The sequence below is a fragment of the Anastrepha obliqua genome, chromosome 1 (assembly GCF_027943255.1).
Source record: "Anastrepha obliqua isolate idAnaObli1 chromosome 1, idAnaObli1_1.0, whole genome shotgun sequence".
Classification (NCBI taxonomy): Eukaryota; Metazoa; Arthropoda; class Insecta; order Diptera; family Tephritidae; genus Anastrepha; species Anastrepha obliqua.
The window spans coordinates 177,346,003-177,366,687 of NC_072892.1; the positions used below are offsets into that span (position 1 = coordinate 177,346,003).

General features: G+C 41.1%; 1 protein-coding gene across 1 annotated transcript in view; it reads left to right on the plus strand.

Annotated features, from left to right (window-relative positions):
- The window catches only part of LOC129241817 (chaoptin), a 77,266-nt gene extending 57,098 nt beyond the window's left edge, over positions 1 to 20,168 (plus strand). The window contains exons 4-9 of the mRNA XM_054878343.1: positions 753 to 912; positions 12,443 to 12,706; positions 15,916 to 16,015; positions 16,378 to 16,667; positions 16,734 to 16,880; positions 16,950 to 20,168. Coding sequence (XP_054734318.1) covers positions 753 to 912; positions 12,443 to 12,706; positions 15,916 to 16,015; positions 16,378 to 16,667; positions 16,734 to 16,880; positions 16,950 to 19,982 — 3,994 coding nt within the window. The 3' untranslated portion in view covers positions 19,983 to 20,168. The remainder of the gene's footprint in view (positions 1 to 752; positions 913 to 12,442; positions 12,707 to 15,915; positions 16,016 to 16,377; positions 16,668 to 16,733; positions 16,881 to 16,949) is intronic.
- The last annotated feature ends 517 nt before the right edge of the window (positions 20,169 to 20,685 follow it).

Below are 20,685 nucleotides of genomic sequence, written 5' to 3' on the forward strand. Positions count from 1 at the left end.
ATGCTTGTCATTGGAAAAGCCGAAAATCCGCGAGCATTTAGGCATTTTAACTGCCCAGTGGAGTACCGAAGCTCAAAATCAGCCTGGATGACATCAACTCTGTTCCAAAATTGGTTTCACTTTTCGTTTCTACCACAGGCAAGTGGTTTGAGCCGAAGAACAAAATTGCCGATAAATCTTGAAAAAAAAATTTTTCGGGTGAACAAAAAAATACGTGTCTCATTATATTGACCAGAGAGCAACATATTTGAGTTACATCGAAATCGAAGAACATGACCCGAATAGCCCGGTTGAATTGAAATGGAAAGCATCCACTGCTTTGTTTTCTAATAATTTGTAAAAAACATTCATATTTGCTAACATTTTTTATTAAATAAAGTGGCAATGAACTACAGAACATGAAACCAGATAATCTCTTTGATTAACTATGCCATAAAAATGGACAGGGTATAAAAACTGTAAAAACGAATACATATATGTATATTAAAAATACATAACGTTCGAAAACTCGAAATTTTCGATAACTCGGACAGGGCTGGTTTTCATTAGTTCGAGTTTTCGCGAGTGCACTGTACATACATGCATACATACATACATACATACATACATACATACATACATACATACATACATACATACATACATACATACGAATGTAGTTGTTCTTTCAACTTGGCTTATTCTTTTACTTACCTTTATTCTTCAACAATAATCACAAGCTAATCTTATCATTTCGCTTTGTTTTACTGCAGATGCAATGTGGTTCCATTCGCCTCGACGGGGCAGCTGGGTGCGGTAGCAATGGACTGCGATCGCGTCGTCTTCCATGGCGAAGCGCCGCAACTGCCGTATGGCGCGCCGATTGTCTCCTATTCGCAGCGCTACAGCGGCCAGCAAGTTTTGCCATCACAGGTGAGTGGACCGATGATTGAGTGTACGAGTGGAAGTATTGTTGAGCAGCGGCGGCAACAGCATTGCAATTGTCGCTCAACGGCCATTAAAAACTGGTCGATACGTCGTAAACTGAAATTACCGCGCCTACGTGTGTGCGTATGTGTGGATGTGTGCTTCACAACCTGTCAGTTTAAATCATAACATTAAATTATTACAGACATTTTTTCCATTTGTTTTTTTCTACTATTTTTGCTTTTACGATTTTTTTTCTACTAGTCGCTTGGTGATGGGAATTCTTTTAGCGGGCGAAAAAATGCAGGTATTTCATGGAATCGTAAATTCGCTTAAACTTCACAGCCATGTCAGCATGTTGCAATAATCACAATACAATGGCAAAATAAGGAAAAAAATTTAAATTAAAATTGCGTACCAAAAACTGGATTTTTCGACGTTGCGATTGCAATAAGAAATATGGGAGCCCAGCAAAGTGGCTAGATTCCATGTAATGAACTAAGAAAATATACGAAAACAATGCAAAAATGTTGCACGCTCTGTATGAAAAAAAGCACATTTTTCGATTCAAGCCAAGGTTAGACAACCGTTGCCAGTCGATTTCGTTTTTATGCTTTTGCATTGCGCTTTCCGGTGAGTTGAGTGCTCCGCCAATGACCTCAGCAATTAAGTGCTTCTACAAGTGCGCTTAAGTGATGTGGGGCTATGGAGGCAAGGGTATAATTTACTTAGTGGCTGTTGTAAAACTGCAAGCATAATAAGTAAGGAAGTCAAAAGTTGGGGTGAAACTCAGTAATTGTATTTGTATTAACTTGAAAGTCAACGCTTTCAAAAATATCAGCAGAGTAATTCAAGTTTTTAAACCCGCGCACTTATGCCCAAAGGTATTATATTTTTTCCACGCAAGGGTTGTCTGTAACAGCGAAAATAAGCACAGAGATATCAGTTGTCATAAACGAAGCAAAATTATTACAATTTGGTTCAAATGATGAGTCCCGAAAAGAAATATTTGGAAACAATGGACTATGCGGTGACTAGTGCCGATTTTATACAAGGTGAAGTCCAAAATAAACAAGACTGGTGTCATAAATTGGTTTTTTATTGAGTTAGTGCATTGGAAGTAACATCCCTAGCTGACTTCCTGTTGGTGGTTGGTGACATTCGGTTCAGTGGAAGCGAAGTTATTGCGCCTAAAATGTTAGTATGTTTGTCTCATCGGTACAAAAGTGAGTTTCGAACAAAAAAGCTAATATCAAATTTTGTCAGAGATAGTTGTAAGGACACAAATGGCAATGACTCCATCGAAATTCTTCGTAAATTTATCAAAACTTAACCGAAATCATCGTTGAAATTCATAGAATCGGAGTTGAATATCTTCAAAACATCGATTTATTGCATTTTAACTGATAATTTGGGCTTATGAAAGGTCTGAGCACATTTCATTCCGAACAAGTTATTTGAGGACTAAAAATTGTTCAGAATTCAACATTCGAAAGACCTCTTTAAGGAGGCGAGAAAATACGAGAACTTCCTTTACAATATTGTAACTTGTTTTGTGACTGATTTTTTTAACTATAAATCGCATTTTAACCATCAATTACTCACCGAATTCGCCTCCTTGTGACTTCTACCTATTCGGAAAATTTTATTTGCCCATGAAAAGATAACATTTTGCGTCCGTAGAACGTTCGTAGAGCGTCCGACATCCTGAGGGACATTTCGCTCAGTGACCTCAAACACTCTTTCGAAAAGCTCTTAGATCGAGCAGAACAGTGTATTGAGTCCAGAGGGGACGATTTTGAATAAATAAACTCGAAGTTATAAAAACAAAGCTCCTATCGGTTCTATTTTAGCTCAGTCTTGTTTATTTTGGAACTCACCTTGTGGAACTTTTCCAAACTTGGTGCACGCATTCCTCCCGACCTCTTTGTAATCTGGCATAAATATTATAGAGATCGGATGAAAACCATGCCCTTTTTTTGTAGGTTGAGCCTAAATTTCCGTGCGTCCCTCTGATATTACGAGCTTTAACTCTCACTGTGTATTGGTTTTCTTGACTCCAAAACTTTAGAATGAGTCCAAAATAAATTTTACTAAAATGTGCGCGCTTCTAAAACGTTCCCGGAATATATACAGATTATTCAAAATGTAAGTTTATTCCTAAAAAGCAAGATTGGATCGAAGAGAAGATCTGCACCGAAGCATGCGCCTCTGTCTTCACATGAGTTTTCTCTAAATCAGCCAATTCATCTATCTCCTTTAAACTGCCGAACACTGCTAGTGTTTTTCAAGCAGAGGTCTTTGCGATCCTGCAGGCATGCAAAATACTTAGGGAACACAGGAGCGAGGGAGATATTAACATTTTCTCCGATAGTCAAGCCGCGATCAAGGCTCTGACTACGTCATGGTGCAGGGAAGAGATCAAATCTCCTGGGTGTGCAGGTAACATTTCTTTGATCAGGGTTCCAGGACATAGGAACATATGACTGGAAATGAAATTACTGATGAGCTTGCCGCCAAGAAGGGGATTAAATTGGCCTCAGAGACCTCCTACCGGGCATCGGCATCCCCCTGACAGTTGTTAAAGGGGAACTGCACAAATTATTTCTCAGCAAAGCGCAGAAAAGAAGGAGCTCCATTTGTTCATGAGCTATTTCGAAAACCCCTTGGCCCCAGTACAATAAATGAAAGACTCAGAAAGTCCTTTGGACTCCTCGCCATTCAATTTCCAAACTCGTAGCTGTGTTTACCGGTCACTGGACGCCCGGCACACACGCGAAAAAGCAAAAGTTATCATTTAACATCCTTGTAGAAGCGGTGGGAACCTTTCAGAGACCAAGGAAACTGTTGAGGAGTTTCTCTGTAAATCTCCGGGATTGGCAACTAGACAATTGAGATCACTGGGTGCTTCTTTCTTCGACAGCCTAGGGCAGAGCGCCAACCTAAATCCCATAAATCTTCTCCATTATATCCGCAGCTCTGGCTGGCTGCAGATATCTACCTGTTGTAAGGCACTTATGCTAGCGTTTGATCCAGCTCTCAAAACATTTCTGGAATACTATTTTCGGTATAGCCATCAGATTTTTCAGTACTTCCTTTCGGGTGTTAAAACGCGTTCCCCGTAGTGTTTTTTTGGCTTGATCAAACAGAAAAAAATCAAAAGGAGCCATATGAGGTAAATGGCCGTTGGACGGTACTCGTTTCGTTCTTGGTAAAAAATACACAATGATGGCACTGTGCGACGGTGCGTTATCATGGTGCAGAACCCTCGAGTTGTTTTCTCACAATTCTTTTCTGTTCTGGAGAATCGCTTGACGCAAACGTCTTATAACACCCTATTAACAGTCTGATCTTCTGGCGAAAATTCGTGGTGTACAAAACCGTTGTAACGCTTTCTTTTTTTACTGAAAATGACTTTTTTTTGTTTTTGGTGTTGATTCATTCGGAGCTCTCCACTCACTCTCCTCATGTCTTCATTTATGTTGCGTGTGATGAATGTTGGGTCGGAGTCAGTCTTGGAAGTCATATCTTTGGCAACTTTGTAGCAGCACGTCGCAAACCCCAACCCTTAACAAAAATATTATAAACGGATCCGTAAGCTATGCTTAAGTCCTCTGCCAGCTCTCTGGTGGTTAATTTGCGGTTATTGAATAGCTTTTGTTCCACTTTATTGATATTTTCATCAGTTTTCGATGTCGACAGCCCACCACTGCGCATACCGTTGTCATCCTCGATGGACCCACGATCTCTTCTGAAGCATTCATGCCATTCGTGAACGTCTGCTTTCTATAGAGTATCGTAACCGAAACAGTTTGCCAACATTTCCAGGGTTTTTGCACCATTGAACCCATTTCTAACGCATTAATAAAACTCGCTGCAATCGGACGCAACGCGAGCCATGTGGGATCGCTACCGGGAGCTGAAAAAGGAAGAGAAACGTATTATCAGGAGGAAAAGACGAGAGGGACGTGAGTATGAGGAGCTTTAGATGCTGGCCAATAGGCAAAACGCCCAAAAGTTCTATCAGAAAGCTCAGCGACTTACAGAAGGTTTCAAAACCAGGTAAGAAGAAAGACGGCTATCTGGTAACTGCCATCCAGAGTGTACTTAAATTATGAAGGGAACACTTTTCAAACTTGTCAAATAGTGATAGCTGCGCATGTCACAGAGAAAGTGAAGATCCCAATACCACAATCGTTGACGACATGACTGTCGTTGCGCAACATGACCAAGACGAGGTGGGAAAAGCGATAACTCAGCTAAAGAACAACAAAGCCGCGGGCGCCCACGAACTGCCGGCTGAGCTCTTCAAACATGGTGACGAGGAGCTGGTAAGGTGCATGCATTAGCTCCTATACAAAATATGGTCGGATGAAAGCATGCCTGTGGCGCCGATTGGAAATTAAGTGTGCTCTGCCCAATCCATAAGAAAGGCAATCCTGCAATGTGTGCCAATTACCGGGGGATTAGTCTTCTAAATATCGCCTATAATGTTCTATTGAGCGTATTGGGTGAAAGACTGAAGCCCACCTTCAACCAACTTATTGGACCTTATCAGTGTGGTTTTAGTCCTGGAAAGTCTACCATCGACCAAATATTCACAATACGCCAAGTCTTGGAAAAGATCCATGAAAGAAGGATCGACACACTATATTTTTGCCGATTTTAAAGCTACATTCGATAGTACGGAAAGGATTAACCTATGTATATGCCGTGACTTCTGAATTTGGCATGCCTGCAAAACTAATACGGTAATGCAAAATGGCGTTCCTCAATACCAACAGTACAATCAAAAGTCCCTTCCAGACTTCTACGAGCTGTTTGATACCAAACGAGTTTTCAGACAGGGTGACTCTCTGTCGTGTGAATTATTAAACCTGATGCTGGAAAATATCGTGCGAGCCGCAGAACTCAACTCAGGCACATTTTTTTATAAAAGCGTTTTCCAAACTGGATAAAGAGGCAAATCGAATGGGTATGGTGGTGAACGAGGACAAAAAGGAGTACTTCCTGTCATCAAACAAACAGTCGACGCACTCCCTTATCATAACCCACACCGCTGTTGACAGTTATGATTTCGAGGTTGTAAAAGACTTCGTTTATTTAGGAACCAGCATTAACACCGATAACAATGTCAGCCTTGAAATCAAACTTAGGATCTCTCTTGCCAAGAAGTGCTACTTTAGACTAAGTAGTCAACTGAGCAGTAAAGTCCTCTCTCGACGAACAAAACTAACACTCTACAAGACTCTTATCATGCCCGTCCTAGCGTATGGCACAGAAGCGTGGACGATGACAAAATCCGATGAAGCGACGCTTGGAGTGTTTGAGAGAAAGATTCTGCGCAAGATTTTCGGACCTTTGCACGTTGGCAACGGCGAGTATCGCTGGCGATGGAACGATGAGCTGTATGAGCATTATGGCGACCTAGACATGGCGCAGCGAATAAAGATGCAGTGGCTACGTTGGCTGGGTCATGTCATCCGAATGGATACAAACGCTCCGGCTATGAAAGTATTCGATGGGGTAGCAGTTGGTGATAGCAGAGGAAGAGTAAGGCCTCCTCTGCGTTGGAAAGATCAGGTGGAAAAGGACGTGGCTTCACTTGGTGCGTCCAACTGACGCCGGTTAGCACGTTAAGGAAACAACTGGCGCGCTTTGTTAAACTCGTCGCGCTAATCAAGAAAAAGAAGATGGAGCGTGTTTGTAAGTGTGTTTCTCATAAGTTTTAATTTAAATTTTTGGTTCTCACACAAAATCCTAGATTTTTATTTTATTTTAAAATTTTTTAAGAATTTTTTAAATTGTGTACAATAAGCTGCGATCTTAAATATATCAGTAATTTTAGTTTTCTGTATTTTGGTAAAAAATATGAATTTTGTCAAATAAATGAAGTCTGTTAAATACATCGAATTTATCCCTCTCTTAAGTGTCGTTTTAATTATTCCAATAATCTTTTTGGTTTAGAAAATATGCGAATTGAGTTTCACATATCAAATAAACTGTGATCCACTGTATATGCAAAGCTATTTCTGGAGCAAGACTGGCGCAACTGAACAAAACTCGCTTAAATCGATTGGCTTTTAAAATTTCATAGAGAAAATTAGTGAAATTCCATTATAATCACGACTACCGGCCATAAAAACAAATTGCAAATTGCTTCATATACATCAATCACACTTTACTCGAAAAAAAATAAAGTATTTTCACTCCAAGGCTTACAAAAAAACAAAAGAATAGAAATTACCGAAAGTGGAATACCTACACACATACATAAATGCAGATGTACTCATAGAAATATCAAACTGATTTGTAGTTTCCAAAAATACGTTTAGCGCTCGCGGACATCTGATTAGACTCGTAATTACTGCAACCGAATTGTCAAAGATGCCGCTGATGCACTCGAAATCATAATTATCGTACGTTTTTATCTCGAAAGAAAGCAAAAGTTTAGCAATTAAGATCAGCAGCAAAAGATGATTGCGTTGTTACGTGATTGGATGCATCATTGCCGTTTATTTACCACCGGCTTGCATATCCATCGGCACACATCTGTCTACTCACAAATTTCCAAACATATTTACACTTTTACTACATAGCCTACCAAAAGCGAGTGCAATTTTCTTCAGCTTTTTCTCACATTCCAGTGCTTTTGTATGAATAATCTCTCTCGTTCGTGTGTATGTGTGTGCATATGTGCATGTTTCTCATGCAAACATCCAAGCAACAACTACTGCCTTATTACACTTTCACTGATAGCCCATCATATCGGCTACAACAAGAAAGTGCCGAACATCTGATACCAAATAAGAAATTCCAGCAACAATTTAAAATGTGACGCGAAGATTTGCGCAAATGAAACAAAAGTGTTAAGATCGGCAATCAGTATTGTTGTGAAATTGAACAATTCTCAGAGCAACGCGAGCGCCGACGCTGACGTCAACGCCTGCATATGCCATTGCCATTACCCATTTTGCCAGCCAATTTGTTTACTTACAATCCAAATCAGCAGCAAGAGAATCCACAATTGTGTGCCTCGCCTGCTAATGGAGAAGAAAGTTTTTTTCAAGTACATTAACAAAAAAATAATATTTTACAAATTATTGGTAACCATCTCTGCTCACCGCTATGTATTATTTTCGATATTACCATCACTTAAAAGGTACTTGTGTCATTGTTTGCAGTTTCATCTTTTTTTTTGTTGTATTTTTTATTTTTGTATTTTTTTTATGTGTGTTTTCGTATTTTTTATGCCCATGGACCACTTGAGAAATGCCTATGTATGCATGCATTTATATTTAGAGTCAGCGAAGAAAGTGAAATTCGCTTCGAAATGTTTAGCAAAGAAGCTTATAATTTTTGCTTTTCTGTATGTCATTAAATTGTTGTTAGTTTTGTAGCAGAAATTTCAACCAGCGCGCAACGTGGGCGTTATTCGATGATGACAGTAATGAGGTTTGTTATTATTGTGTCGTTATTATTTATTTGCTTCATGCAGCAGTGGAATGGCGTGTGACAATAATTTTCTAACTTCAATTGTTGTTAGTTGGCTTAAAAATAAAAAAAAACTCCCAGCGAAATGCGAAGTATGTCGTTGCATACAAATAACTTCATAAATATTTATGTGTGGTGCAATATTTTTTTTTTCTTTAAAGAAAAAATTAAGGTATGAATTGCCTTTAAATGTCAAAGAGAAAGATGCGAATTTTTAGCATCAATGAATTTCTAAAAATATTTTTTTCTTTTCGGTATTCATAAAAAAAATTGAACAAATCTTTGTAATTTTTGGCCCAACAGCATTTTTGCAATAGAAGAATCATGAGCTGAAAGATGTCTTCCTTTCTCCCAATTTCGTTGTAATTTTTTTGTTATATTTGAAGGTTAGGAGGCTATGAGATGTTTTTGTAACGAAAATGTTTATAAAATCTTGAACAGCTAAAACATTGAGGTCTGAGAAAAGTTGCCTTCTATAAAAAGGCACTTCATACTTGCACTTCGATTCCGGAATTAAAAAAGAAAGAAAAAAGGGACTAGCAAGTAACATATCAAAAGATGATATCCTTAAGCAAACTGGCAAGCAGACATACGAGTAGATCTCTATGCCGAATTCCGTACTGGTTGCAACTTAATCAGATCAAATGCATGCTACGCTGGAAATATTTTACATTTAGGCACTCAAAAGTTCTAGGATCCGAGAATAAAGGGTTTTGCAATAACAGGTGTTAGGTGTTAAACAACGATTAACGATTTTTTATGGCCGGAAACGAAACCATTGATCTTTTACGGGAAAAGTCTCCGGACCATGTTATCTCTCGAAGAGGTGATTACAATTGGCCACCGAGATCTTGTGATTTAACACCTTGTGACTTTTTCTTTGGGTCCACGTGAAAGGAAAGGTCTACGCCAACAGCCCAGGGTCGATTTAAGGCCTCAAAGATGGAATTCGTGAGGCTATCGAAGACATAGGGCAGCCACTTTGCAATTCGGTTATGGAAAATTTCATGAACAGGATATTGTCCTATAAGCGTGGTCGTGGTGGTCATTTGCCTGATGTTGTTTTCCACTGTTAAAGGCATACCTTCCTCTTTATGATGAAGTAAACATTCGATCATTTATATTAAAAAATAGCATTTTTCTTTGAATATCAAAATAACCGCTCTTATTGGAAACCCCTTTACAAAGAAAGGTATTCTACAGTGTTCCACAATTCTCTTTTGAAAATAGTTTTTCTACCCGAATCCCTAAAAAATGTGAATGAGATAATATTAAATACCTTGAAACATCTTCGTGGCTATCTTCACTGACGGCTCTAGACTAAACAACAGGGTGGAATGACAAGCACATAAGTAATTTTTCATTTCATTCATTTGTAGCAGAGCTAAGTGCCAAAAGCTAGTTGAACCCCCTGTCTTACTAGGTAGGTAGGTAGGTAGGTTGGTGGTCGTAGCGACACCTTTCGCAGGTCCATTGTGATACTACTGGAGCTTATCCTTACCCTACGTGTTCCATTTCAAACCATCCGGTAGCTTTAATAAACGAGCAGAGCTTCGTTAGTTTTAGATGCGCTGTATCCGCTACATCGGTTAAAAATGCTGTTTCAAGAGTGCGCAGCCTCCTCATAGCTAAGCTTTCACACTCACGTAAAAGGTATCTGACTGTTTCCTGTTCTTCTGTATTAAGACAGCTTCTACAGCAATCGAAGAACGGGAGTCCGAACCTTATAGCGTGGCTACCTATTAAACAATGACCAGTTAATCCCTGTCTAACTAACTATTCATGAACTTTTTCTGTGCTAAAAATAATCCTTGAGGTCACATCAAAGCCGTTGGTGCGGTGGACGCACAACAGTTGGAGAGTGTAGAGAAATTTTGCTATCTTAGCTGCGTACTGCCCCCTCGCAGGTGGTGGGTACAGCAGTCGAGTGTAGGTTTAGAAAAGCTTTTTCATCTTTTGGCATCGTCGCGACTTTGTGGCAAAATAACAGCATCAGCCTTCATACCAAATTGCGTATATTTAACACTAAAATATGACACTTAAATATCTGTCAAATCTGTCCTCATTTACGGTTGCACGACATGGAAAGTAAGCGTGGCAATCACCGCTGCCTGTGCCGTATTTTACGATTTTTTTGGGCCGCAACAATATCCAACTCAGACCTGCTAAAAAAAGCTAACCAGCTGATTCGCAAAAGGAAGCGGCTATGGATAAGGCATACACTAAAAAAAAGTGATGGCAATATTGCTAGGCAAGCCCTGCATTGTACTGCGGTTTTCCAAAAAGCAGGGCACGTACCACCTAGAGATGCTTGAATGAATCTAAAATGAGCTCTCTTAGGCTTAGGTGGAACGCATTGGGATTCATAGCTCAAAACCATGTCCGTTAGCTGTCCGGCTTAGCTCTCATCTCGAAGCTCTTCCAACTACCAGAAGGAGTTTCACTGGTCTACTGTTCGATAGTGGAGTCTGGTAATAACATCGATGCTTATGTTGTAATGTAAATGTTTACCTCCTCACCCTTTCTCGGTATTTCACTGTGTGGAATCTCCAGCTTTCCTTCAATAAAACCACGACAACCCTCTTTACTACCTGGATGAAGTAGGTCAAAATACAACTAAAGGTGGAAGCCGATGACACACCAATAACGAACGTTAACAGCCCCAAAATTTTGGGTGTCACTCTAGTTTTGCTCCACTTTTCCGCGCATACATACAATTGTCACGAAGGTCAAAAACCGCAACAAGGTCCTCAAGTCGCTAGGTGCCAGCACTTGGGGTAAAAACAAAGAAATGTTGCTAGCGACATTTAAAGCAATTCGCTGGCCAGTTCTGACCTGCCAAAATACTGCTTTCAGGACAGCCACGGGACTCCTTGTGATGTCTTTCCTGAAACACCTTCACAACTAAGCCTCCATTCTCCCGGTCAAGGAGCACAGTAATATGCTCAGCAAGCAATTTCTGCTCGGGTGTTACCTTAGGAATCACCCTTCCTGGCATTTGCTAGAGCCTGAGCCATCCGCCTGGTAGATGGAGACATCTTTTCGACTACACCGACGATATTCGGGACCAAAAATGACTGCAATTACTAGACCGGGCAGTGTATAAACAGAAATTAAACAACATTCATCGCAAAACTCTTACCACCTTTTTAAACTCCCGATCTCCGAAAGCCGTTATCGGAGTCCAAACACCACGAAGGATATTGTAGTAGGTTAAACACCTCTTTGTACAGAATCCACCCCGATATACTTAATATATTTCCGGCATGTGAAGGTACCCTGTACTACACTAACCAACCATTAACATGCCCTTTTACAGCCAGTTACCTAACATCCATTGAGAACATCCGTTTGGTGCGGCCTATAGGCTGAAGGAATCATCGGCCCATATTTCTTCAAAGTCGAGGGTGACGCCAATGTAACAGTGATTGGCAAACGCTATCGCGTCATGACAAACGCATTTTTTGATGCCGGGAATTGAAGCCCGTAATTTCCACAACATTTGTTTCGCACAAGTCGGCTATAGCGGCTACTTGCCATACAACCAGTAAACCATGGACTTACTGCGCCGTCGTCTCGCTTGTTGATACACCAGCTTCAGTTAAGGCATTGGAATCCAACATTACTAAAGTTATTCAAGAGTTACCGACCGAAGTCCTCCAGCGAGTAGCGAGTCATTCAAAATTGGTGTTTACGGTTGGTCGAACTACGGCGCAGTTGCAGCCAACATTTGGAAGGGTTCATCTTTAAAAAAAATGCCATGAAGGGTTCTACACCAAAGTAACAAAGATTTCCAAATCAATTAGAATTTTCTTTGTTTTATTTTTATTTAAAATCCGATACCTCTAAATTGATGTCCGTTTATATAGTGAACTTATCTCAGTGATCTTATCAGTTACTTTTAGGCCGATGGCCTTTGTCGCTGGTGTCTTTTAATTGTAACATTTCTATTCATAGTTATATTATCAGTAAATAAATACATAAACAATCCCTTTTAGAAAATATTTTAATTTAATCCATAATCTCACTTTTCATCCAACAGAGCTTTGGCACCTTAAAACTACCCATTGAAGAGCTGGATCTTTCGAATAATCTTATACGACGCATACCAGAGAAATCTTTCCTCGGACTCAAGGAGTCACTCACAGAGTTGCGTTTGGCGAATAATTTGCTTGGAGACAGTTTGAATCCGATATTCTCAACGGCCGAATTTCATCCACTGAAGAATCTGAAAACTCTCGATTTATCTGGCAACAAAATCAAATCAATCGAAGAGGGTCTTCTCAAAGGCTGTGTAGACTTAAAGGTGGGTGCACTACTGTTATTATTTTCTATATGTAATAATAGATGTATATGTATGTACATGCACATTAGTATGTGTAAACTAAGTTAACAAGCACCAATTAGTTACATAACCGACAAGCGATTGCTTGTAAAAAAGTCACTTGCACATTCCAATCACATTGTTTTCGCAAAAGCTGATGAACTGCCCGTGTCTTTGGCCATTGCAGTGCGTTTGCGCATGTGCCGTCATAAATACCTGATTGGTCAGTTTATTAGTTGACATATTGGTATGAGCAACTATGGTAAGGCGTATGCAGGTGCAATTTCAAGTAGCATTTTTTTAATATAAGTGCAGGCGAGTTTGCGTAGTCGTAACATAACAACATTGGCTGCGTGAGCTGAAGTGCAATACGTACCTCTTGCTAATTTAAATAGCTGATCAACAAGTAGCCGCGGTTGTTAATTTTACATATGTATGTATAAGTATATAAGTCCCTGTTTTGCATAATGTAAGTGGATATTTCTGGCACGCAGTGCAAAATGCCAGCCAGGGGGAAGAGTGCGTCGAAAACTCAAATTTAAATACTACAGCAGGAACTTCGCTAATGCAGAAGACAGTTTTTTTCAAATACTCGCGTTGCGAATAAGAACGACGAACACTGGAGGATGCAGTCAGCCACATATATATATAATTGGGCGTACACCCTTTTTGGGTGTTTGGCCGAGCTCCTCCGCCTTTTTGTGGTGTCCGTCTTGATGTTGTCCGAACCACAGATATTTTTTTATGAGGAGCTTTTTCATGACAGAAATACAATCGGAGGTTTGCCATTGTCTGCCGAGGGGCGACCACTATTAAAAAAAAACTTTTTCTTCATTTTGCTGTTTTACCGAGATTCGAACCTACGTTCTCTCTGTGAATTCCGAATTGTAGTCACGCACCAACCCATTCGGCTACGGCGGCCGCCACATAACTACTGTAATCGAAAAGCTTTCAAACAGGGAGAAAATGTGAAAAATCATCACCAGGTTTGTGAAAAACATATCTCGGATGAAAAAAACGTAACCTGGATGCAGGCGTACAGGCAAAAATCTTGTACTGCGAAATCTAGAATGAAACTCTGATGTAATGCGAATGTGGTTTTAGGGTGGGCGACTCTTCCAAACGAGGGAGATTTCTTTAATTTAGGGGGTTTTTGAGATTATGCAAGCTGTGCATACTGCACTACTGCTTGTCCGTATACGAACCCCGTTGAATTTCTTGTTTCCAAAAGTTAAAAATAAGGCTAGTACAGTTACAAACAACAAATGGAATAGTTTGAACATCTACATAGTATCGTATACCTATGGCATCGGCTCTGTACTAATTAGTCAACTTGGTGCCAAGTCTCGCTAGTTCATCAGCCTTCCAGTTACACTCAATGTCATAATGGCCAGGAACCCAGGTTACTTTTAGGTGAAATAGCTCAGCCATCTCATGGTTTTCTTGGAAGTTATCTACTACTTTGTGAGGGATTTTATTGCCGCCTGGCTGCCATTGAAATTAGCACTCAGACACTACCAGTGTCACGGCTTTTAATATTGGCACCAGTTCAGCCCAAAAAACACTGCGGTAGTCGAACCTTCGAGCTTTGAGTCATCTGTGTATACATCGCGCTCATTTTGGACGGTATTCGATGAATTCGACGAATATGTAGATTTCTGCAGAATACTAATAGGGCAATAAACCGTTGATTATATGGCCGATAGGTTTGAAACCCCTCATAGCAATTTCTGTAGTAGCTATAGAGATGAGAAAGAGGTAGAGTCCACTCAACACTTTCTATGTGAAGGTCTTGCATCTCGAGGAATGCGTATCCGGATATCTGGGGAGCTTCACATTCGAACATTTGGATTCTTTAGACACAGTTTGGCTGGAGATGGGATTCGCCAAGAGATTGAAAGGTTTAGGGATATGTGGAAATAAAACTGGGGAGATCTTCTCTGACACCGTGGATTTTAGCCCACAAATATACGGAAGGCATTGCATTCTATTTAACTAAATTAAAAACAAAAAACTGTTTTTATGTTTTATGCAGATGGTTTCGAACACAGAGCAACTAAATGAAGGTCTCACGCAACAATGGTGAATTTTTGGTTCGTCATAAACTTGTTCCCGGTCAAGGATGTTAGTTTTTGTCCAAAATTGTCATCATCTCCTAGTTTTGTTTTCATTCGAAGAAAACTGCGGCTGAGACTCAACGAATGGTCTTAAATATTTACGGTGAAATTTTAAATAGTGGAGGAATGCTTCAAGAGTGATGATATAGAGTATTGATATAGAGAATCGGCTTAGCGATGGAACATGGCAAATTTTCGAAAACTTATCACAGAGGACAGATATCGCACGCAGGTTGCTAAAATTCATGAATTAAAGTCCGAGTCGAAGGAGCATCCACCGGATTCCTCAGATTGGGCCCATGGCGACTTCCATCTGCTTCCAGGCCTAAAAAATTGCAGCCTTTCCAGATTCACAATTGAGGGATGGAATTCATAAATTGGAATTTCGTTGAAGCAAGTGTATTGATGTTCAGGGAGGCTATCTTCTTCTTCTTCTTAGCGTCGCAGTCCTTGGTGAACCAGTGCTTCCTTTACTGCTTCTTGCCATCGTTCTCGATTTACAGCCATTTCCTTCCAACATTCTGCCAGTCTAAGCAGATCATAGATCTTTCGGAGCCTTCTTCTTTCAAAGCTGTTTTGCTCTTCTGTGTCTCGTTATCTTTCAATTGGTTGGATGATAATCGTGAAGGATTACGCCGTGTAACATGATGGTGGATCGCAAGATATGAAACCTCTCATCTCTCGCAGTCGATCTCCTCTTTTCGCTTTCAAGTGATGATACTGTTAATCGAATGCGGAGATCGAGTAAACAGTTTCCTCGAAAACTGGAAACCTTGATGGAAGCACTTGGATCTAAAGAGCGCAGGTGAGCCCCCCGAAAGGGACTGCTCATTAGGTTGACGCTTTTATATCAGTTTAAAAAATAATTGCCACGAACCCCTCACAGCCTCAGGGTGGCTATGCTGAATAAAACAATGTATTTCAAACCATAAAGTTGTGTGTTTTCTTATCGAACCGCAAAACTTATGGAACAACCTAGTATGCTCATATTTTTGGATTTAACTTTATAAGATGTAGAAATATTGGTGTCTAAATAGCACAACTAATTGATTTTTTTTTTTCATTCACTTGCAGGATTTCTATGTGGATCGCAACTGTCTAACGGCCGTGCCATCCAACTCACTCAATGGGCCAAATGCGTTGCGCCATCTTTCATTGCGGTACAATCATATAAGTAAGTTCAAAATAAATTTAACCTTATGCACACAAACATATGTACATCTATGTATGTATGTGTGCGTACGTGAATTGCAGTTGTGCAGCTGGCACACTTGGCCACTTCAACTGCTTAAGTGCATAATTAAACACATATGCTTACATATGTATGTATGTATGTGTGCACCCTCAAACAAGCAGTCATAATTACCATTTGTCGATTCCCCTAAACCACCTGCAAATGTATGTGTGTAGGTTTATATGTATTAAATTTTGTTTCCTAACTCTTTTCTTTGCCGCTATTTGCTAAATTTCCTGTTCTGACCACCACCACCTTCATTATCATCGTCTACATCACTGCCACTACAATAACAACAACAGCCACACTCCATTACAAAGCATTCGTTGCGCAGCCTCAACTGGAAATCGTCGATCTGCGCTACAACGAAATCAAAACGATCGAGGGTCTGGCATTTCAAGGTTTGCACGCCATACGCGAAATCAAATTGGCCGGAAATCGTATAACGAATTTGAATAGTGACGTTTTCGAGCATGTGCCCACATTGCAGAAACTGGATCTCTCCGAAAATTTCATAAATCAATTTCCAACTGTCTCGTTGACGGCGATCGGAAATCTGAAATCATTGAATTTGTCCTCGAATATGTTGCAGGTGCGTTCGTTGTGCAGCCATAATTGAATTTATAATTTGATATTTTGTTACCACTCCATTATACAGCGTTTAGACAACACACACACGCAGGTGATTAAGACACTGGAGGTATTGGATTTGAGTCGCAATGGCATTACCACTGTACCGCCGGGCACATTCCGCGACTTGACCGCGCTCAAGTATCTTGACTTGAGTTTGAACTCACTGCGTACTGTAAGTGACTGCCTCCGTGCTCCTTTACTTTTCCTCCCACATATTTGTATGTTCTTTATCATCCTTCAGATTGAGGACGATGCACTTGAGGGCCTGGATAATCTGCAGACGCTCATCATACGCGACAATAATATTTTGCTCGTGCCCGGCAGCGCCTTGGGTCGCCTACCCAGCTTGACCACATTGCATTTGGACTTCAATCGTGTTGCTGCATTGTCCACCGAGATTTTGGGCTCCATTCAGGCAGAGGACATTACTACACTAACACTTGCGCGCAATGTGATACGCGAACTGCCCTCCGGCAGTTTTCAGACATTTGCCAATCTGCGTACACTCGATCTGTCGGGCAATTCTCTCGCTGTGATTAGCGCCGACATATTCCTGGGCTTAGATCAATCGCTCAATGAGCTGAAGCTCGCGCAGAACCGCATCACTGGCTTGGGCACGGCACCACTCGCTTTGACAGAGCTGCGCAGTCTTGATCTAAGCGGAAACAATCTTGCCGACCTGCCGCGCAACATATTTCAAGGTCTGGAGAACTTGCAGTATCTCAATCTGAGCAGTAATCATCACTTGGCACCTGTGCCTGCAGCGCTCATTCGTCCACTTTCACGCTTACAAGTGATCGACTTGAGTCAATGCTTGCTCAAGCAGGTGTCCGGTGATCTTTTCGCTACATTGCAAGACCTAAAGCACATCTATCTGAACAACAATAATTTACAAGAAATCAACGATGGCAGTTTTGTCGATCTGTGGAATATATCGTCAATTGATTTGTCCAACAACCAGATCACCTCCATACGCCCAGGTGCTTTCGTCAATGTAATGCACATAAAACGCCTTAATCTGCGCGGCAACCAGCTGTCCGCTTTCAAGGGTGAGTTCTTCAATACCGGCACCGGTTTGGAGGAACTCGATATCTCGAACAACCACCTTAGCTATCTGTTCCCATCTTCATTCCGCATACATCCGCGTCTGCGTGAAATTAAAGCGGCAAATAATAAATTCAGTTTCTTCCCAGCCGAGCTCATTTCAACTCTGCAATATCTGGAATATGTCGACTTATCTCACAACCAGCTGAAGTCGATTGAAGAATTGGACTTTGCGCGTCTGCCACGTCTGCGTGCGCTGCTGGTGGCGTACAATGAGCTGGACATGCTCAGCGAGATGGCCTTCCATAACTCTACGCAGCTACAGATTATCGACTTATCGCACAATCACTTGGATCGCATCGGTGAGCGTACTTTTGAAGGATTGGTGCGTCTAGAAATGCTCAATCTTGAAGGTAATGAACTTACCGAACTCTCTGATTTGATATTTGAACGTTCCAAATTGCAAATGCTGGAGAATATAAACTTAGCTAGAAACTTGTTCGAATATGCACCACTAAATGCGCTACAGCGACAATATTTCTTCGTTTCATCGGTAAATTTGAGCCGAAACAAGATACGCGTCATTCCTGCAGACGACAGCATAATGGTGAATATCAAAGACCTCGACTTGTCGTATAATCCACTGAGCGAGAGCGCCGTGCGCAATATACTCAATGAGCCGAAAACTGTGCGCTCAATTAATTTAGCCGGCACAGGCATTTCGAACCTTCAAGCTTTAGAGACACCATTTTTGCAGTATCTCAATCTCTCCCAGAATAATCTCAAAACGATCGATGCGAACATCTTCCAGCGCACTACGCTACTGGAAGTATTGGATCTGTCCAGCAACCACTTAGAAAACCTCGCTGAACTTGGCGGTGCCTGGCCCAAGCTGCAGTCCCTACACACCCTGGATCTTTCAAATAATAGCTTTGAGGTTATCTCACAGGATAATTTCGAGAATTTGGAAATGCTACGCGAATTGCGCCTCAAGAGCTTACATGAAGTCAACCGCATCGAGAAAAGCGCCTTTAAGCATGTGCCGAATCTCGAAAAGTTGGAAGCCTACGATCTACCATTGCTGGGCTACCTCGATGTGCAGGGCATACTCGAGCTGCTACCTGGTCTAGAGGACATAGATTTGGAGGTGAAGGACTCAACCATTGGTACGGAACAAATTCAGCCCGCTAAACACCCGCGTCTCAAATCGATAGGCATACGCGGTGATCGGCTGAAGACCATATCCTCGGGTACGCTGGCCGGTTTGAAAAGCAGCGACCTCACAATCAAACTACAAAATACCTCACTTACAACGCTTCCACCTGCTTTGCTTTTCCCAGTGCCACGCTCTTCCCACTTGACGCTAGATATCACCGGCTCTAAGGTCACTGTTTTAGTGCCGCAATTCCTCACCGCACTCGAGGACCGCCGTTCAAGCTTGCTGCTCAAAGGACTTGCTACAAATCCCATATACTGTGATTGCAATGCGCGCGCCTTACGTCGCTGGTTACCCAATTCTCACATGACCGACGTCGAGTGCCAGTCACCTGCTTTCCTGGCGGGCAAGAAACTAATCGAAGTCGGCGATGACGAACTCACTTGCGATCCACGGCGCATGACATCCACAACAGCGCGTAGCACCTCACAGTATATGCTCAAATCATCATCACGCCTAGTTACACGTCCAACCATAACCACCACCGAAGAACCAATGATCATCTGGAGCTTGGAGCCCACACAAGCACCACCGATGAAAATCAAAACCAAGGCACCACTTATGAAGGCGCCCATTATGAGTAATGATGACACGCTTATTATCGGTATAGTTGGTGGTGTGGTTGCCTTCATCGCCATATTGATCATCATAATTTGTATTGTGCGTTTGCGCATGAGCAATGTGGAATATCACAACGGGCCGGCAATGATCGGCATACCGCCAATGCCAATGGGGCCGGGGAGTGTGCCGATGAGCTTTAAGGGTGCACCCACTGCCCTCTACGCCGTGCCACCTTACGCCACACAAAGCTATGCCACCTTGCCGCACAAAGCACCGTCCATACATCAATCCAGCCAGAATCTGTCGCAGCGCGCAGCTTCGCAAAATGCACAAAACTCATACTCGACCATGTCGCGTATGTCGTACTTTGGCGGGACGCAACAGCAGGCCTCGCCGCAGTCCAACGGGCAACAGCCGTACATAATCTATTCGGACGACAAAGTCTACAGATAAGGGCGAGAGGTTACTGTGGTGGTGCAAACAAACAATATGGTGTTCAATGGAAGCTGGGCGGTCGGAGGTGTTTAGGGTGGCAAAAACGACCACAGCGACTTACTCGATATAGATACATACAAACATTTTACATATACACATAGTATACACTTTCAGTCAGTTGTGTAACATTTATGCAACGTGTTTTTTCTTTTAATTTCTTTTTTTGTTTTTTTTTTTCTATTACAAAAAAATAAGCATGTAAGCGTAGGCGAGTTTTAAGCTTACACATTAGAATTAGAGGAGGTAATAATAATATATAAATTATATATAAATTATATGAAAGGCCAATGAAATAAAGTAATTTCTTGTATAGTACTTAATCAATAAGAACCGCCGTTATGTTTGATGTTTGGCCCTTATTTATAGACAATTACAGTAGATTAAAATAAATGCTTGACACTTACGAGTATAGACATTAAGGAGGTTCAACTTGTATGGAACGACTTTTCGATGTCGTTCCAACTGGTTCGGATTCTACACAAAAAATACTAAAAAAAAACACCAGTCTAACGGTTAGACGCGATAGAAGTGAAACCTTCCGTAAAACAAACTGAGAGAGAATAAAACGAAAGCAGCATTAGGAGCAAGATAATTATAGGTTCATTATAATATTGCTATAAAGTTCATATTTTATTTTCTTCATTTTATTATTATTCATCCT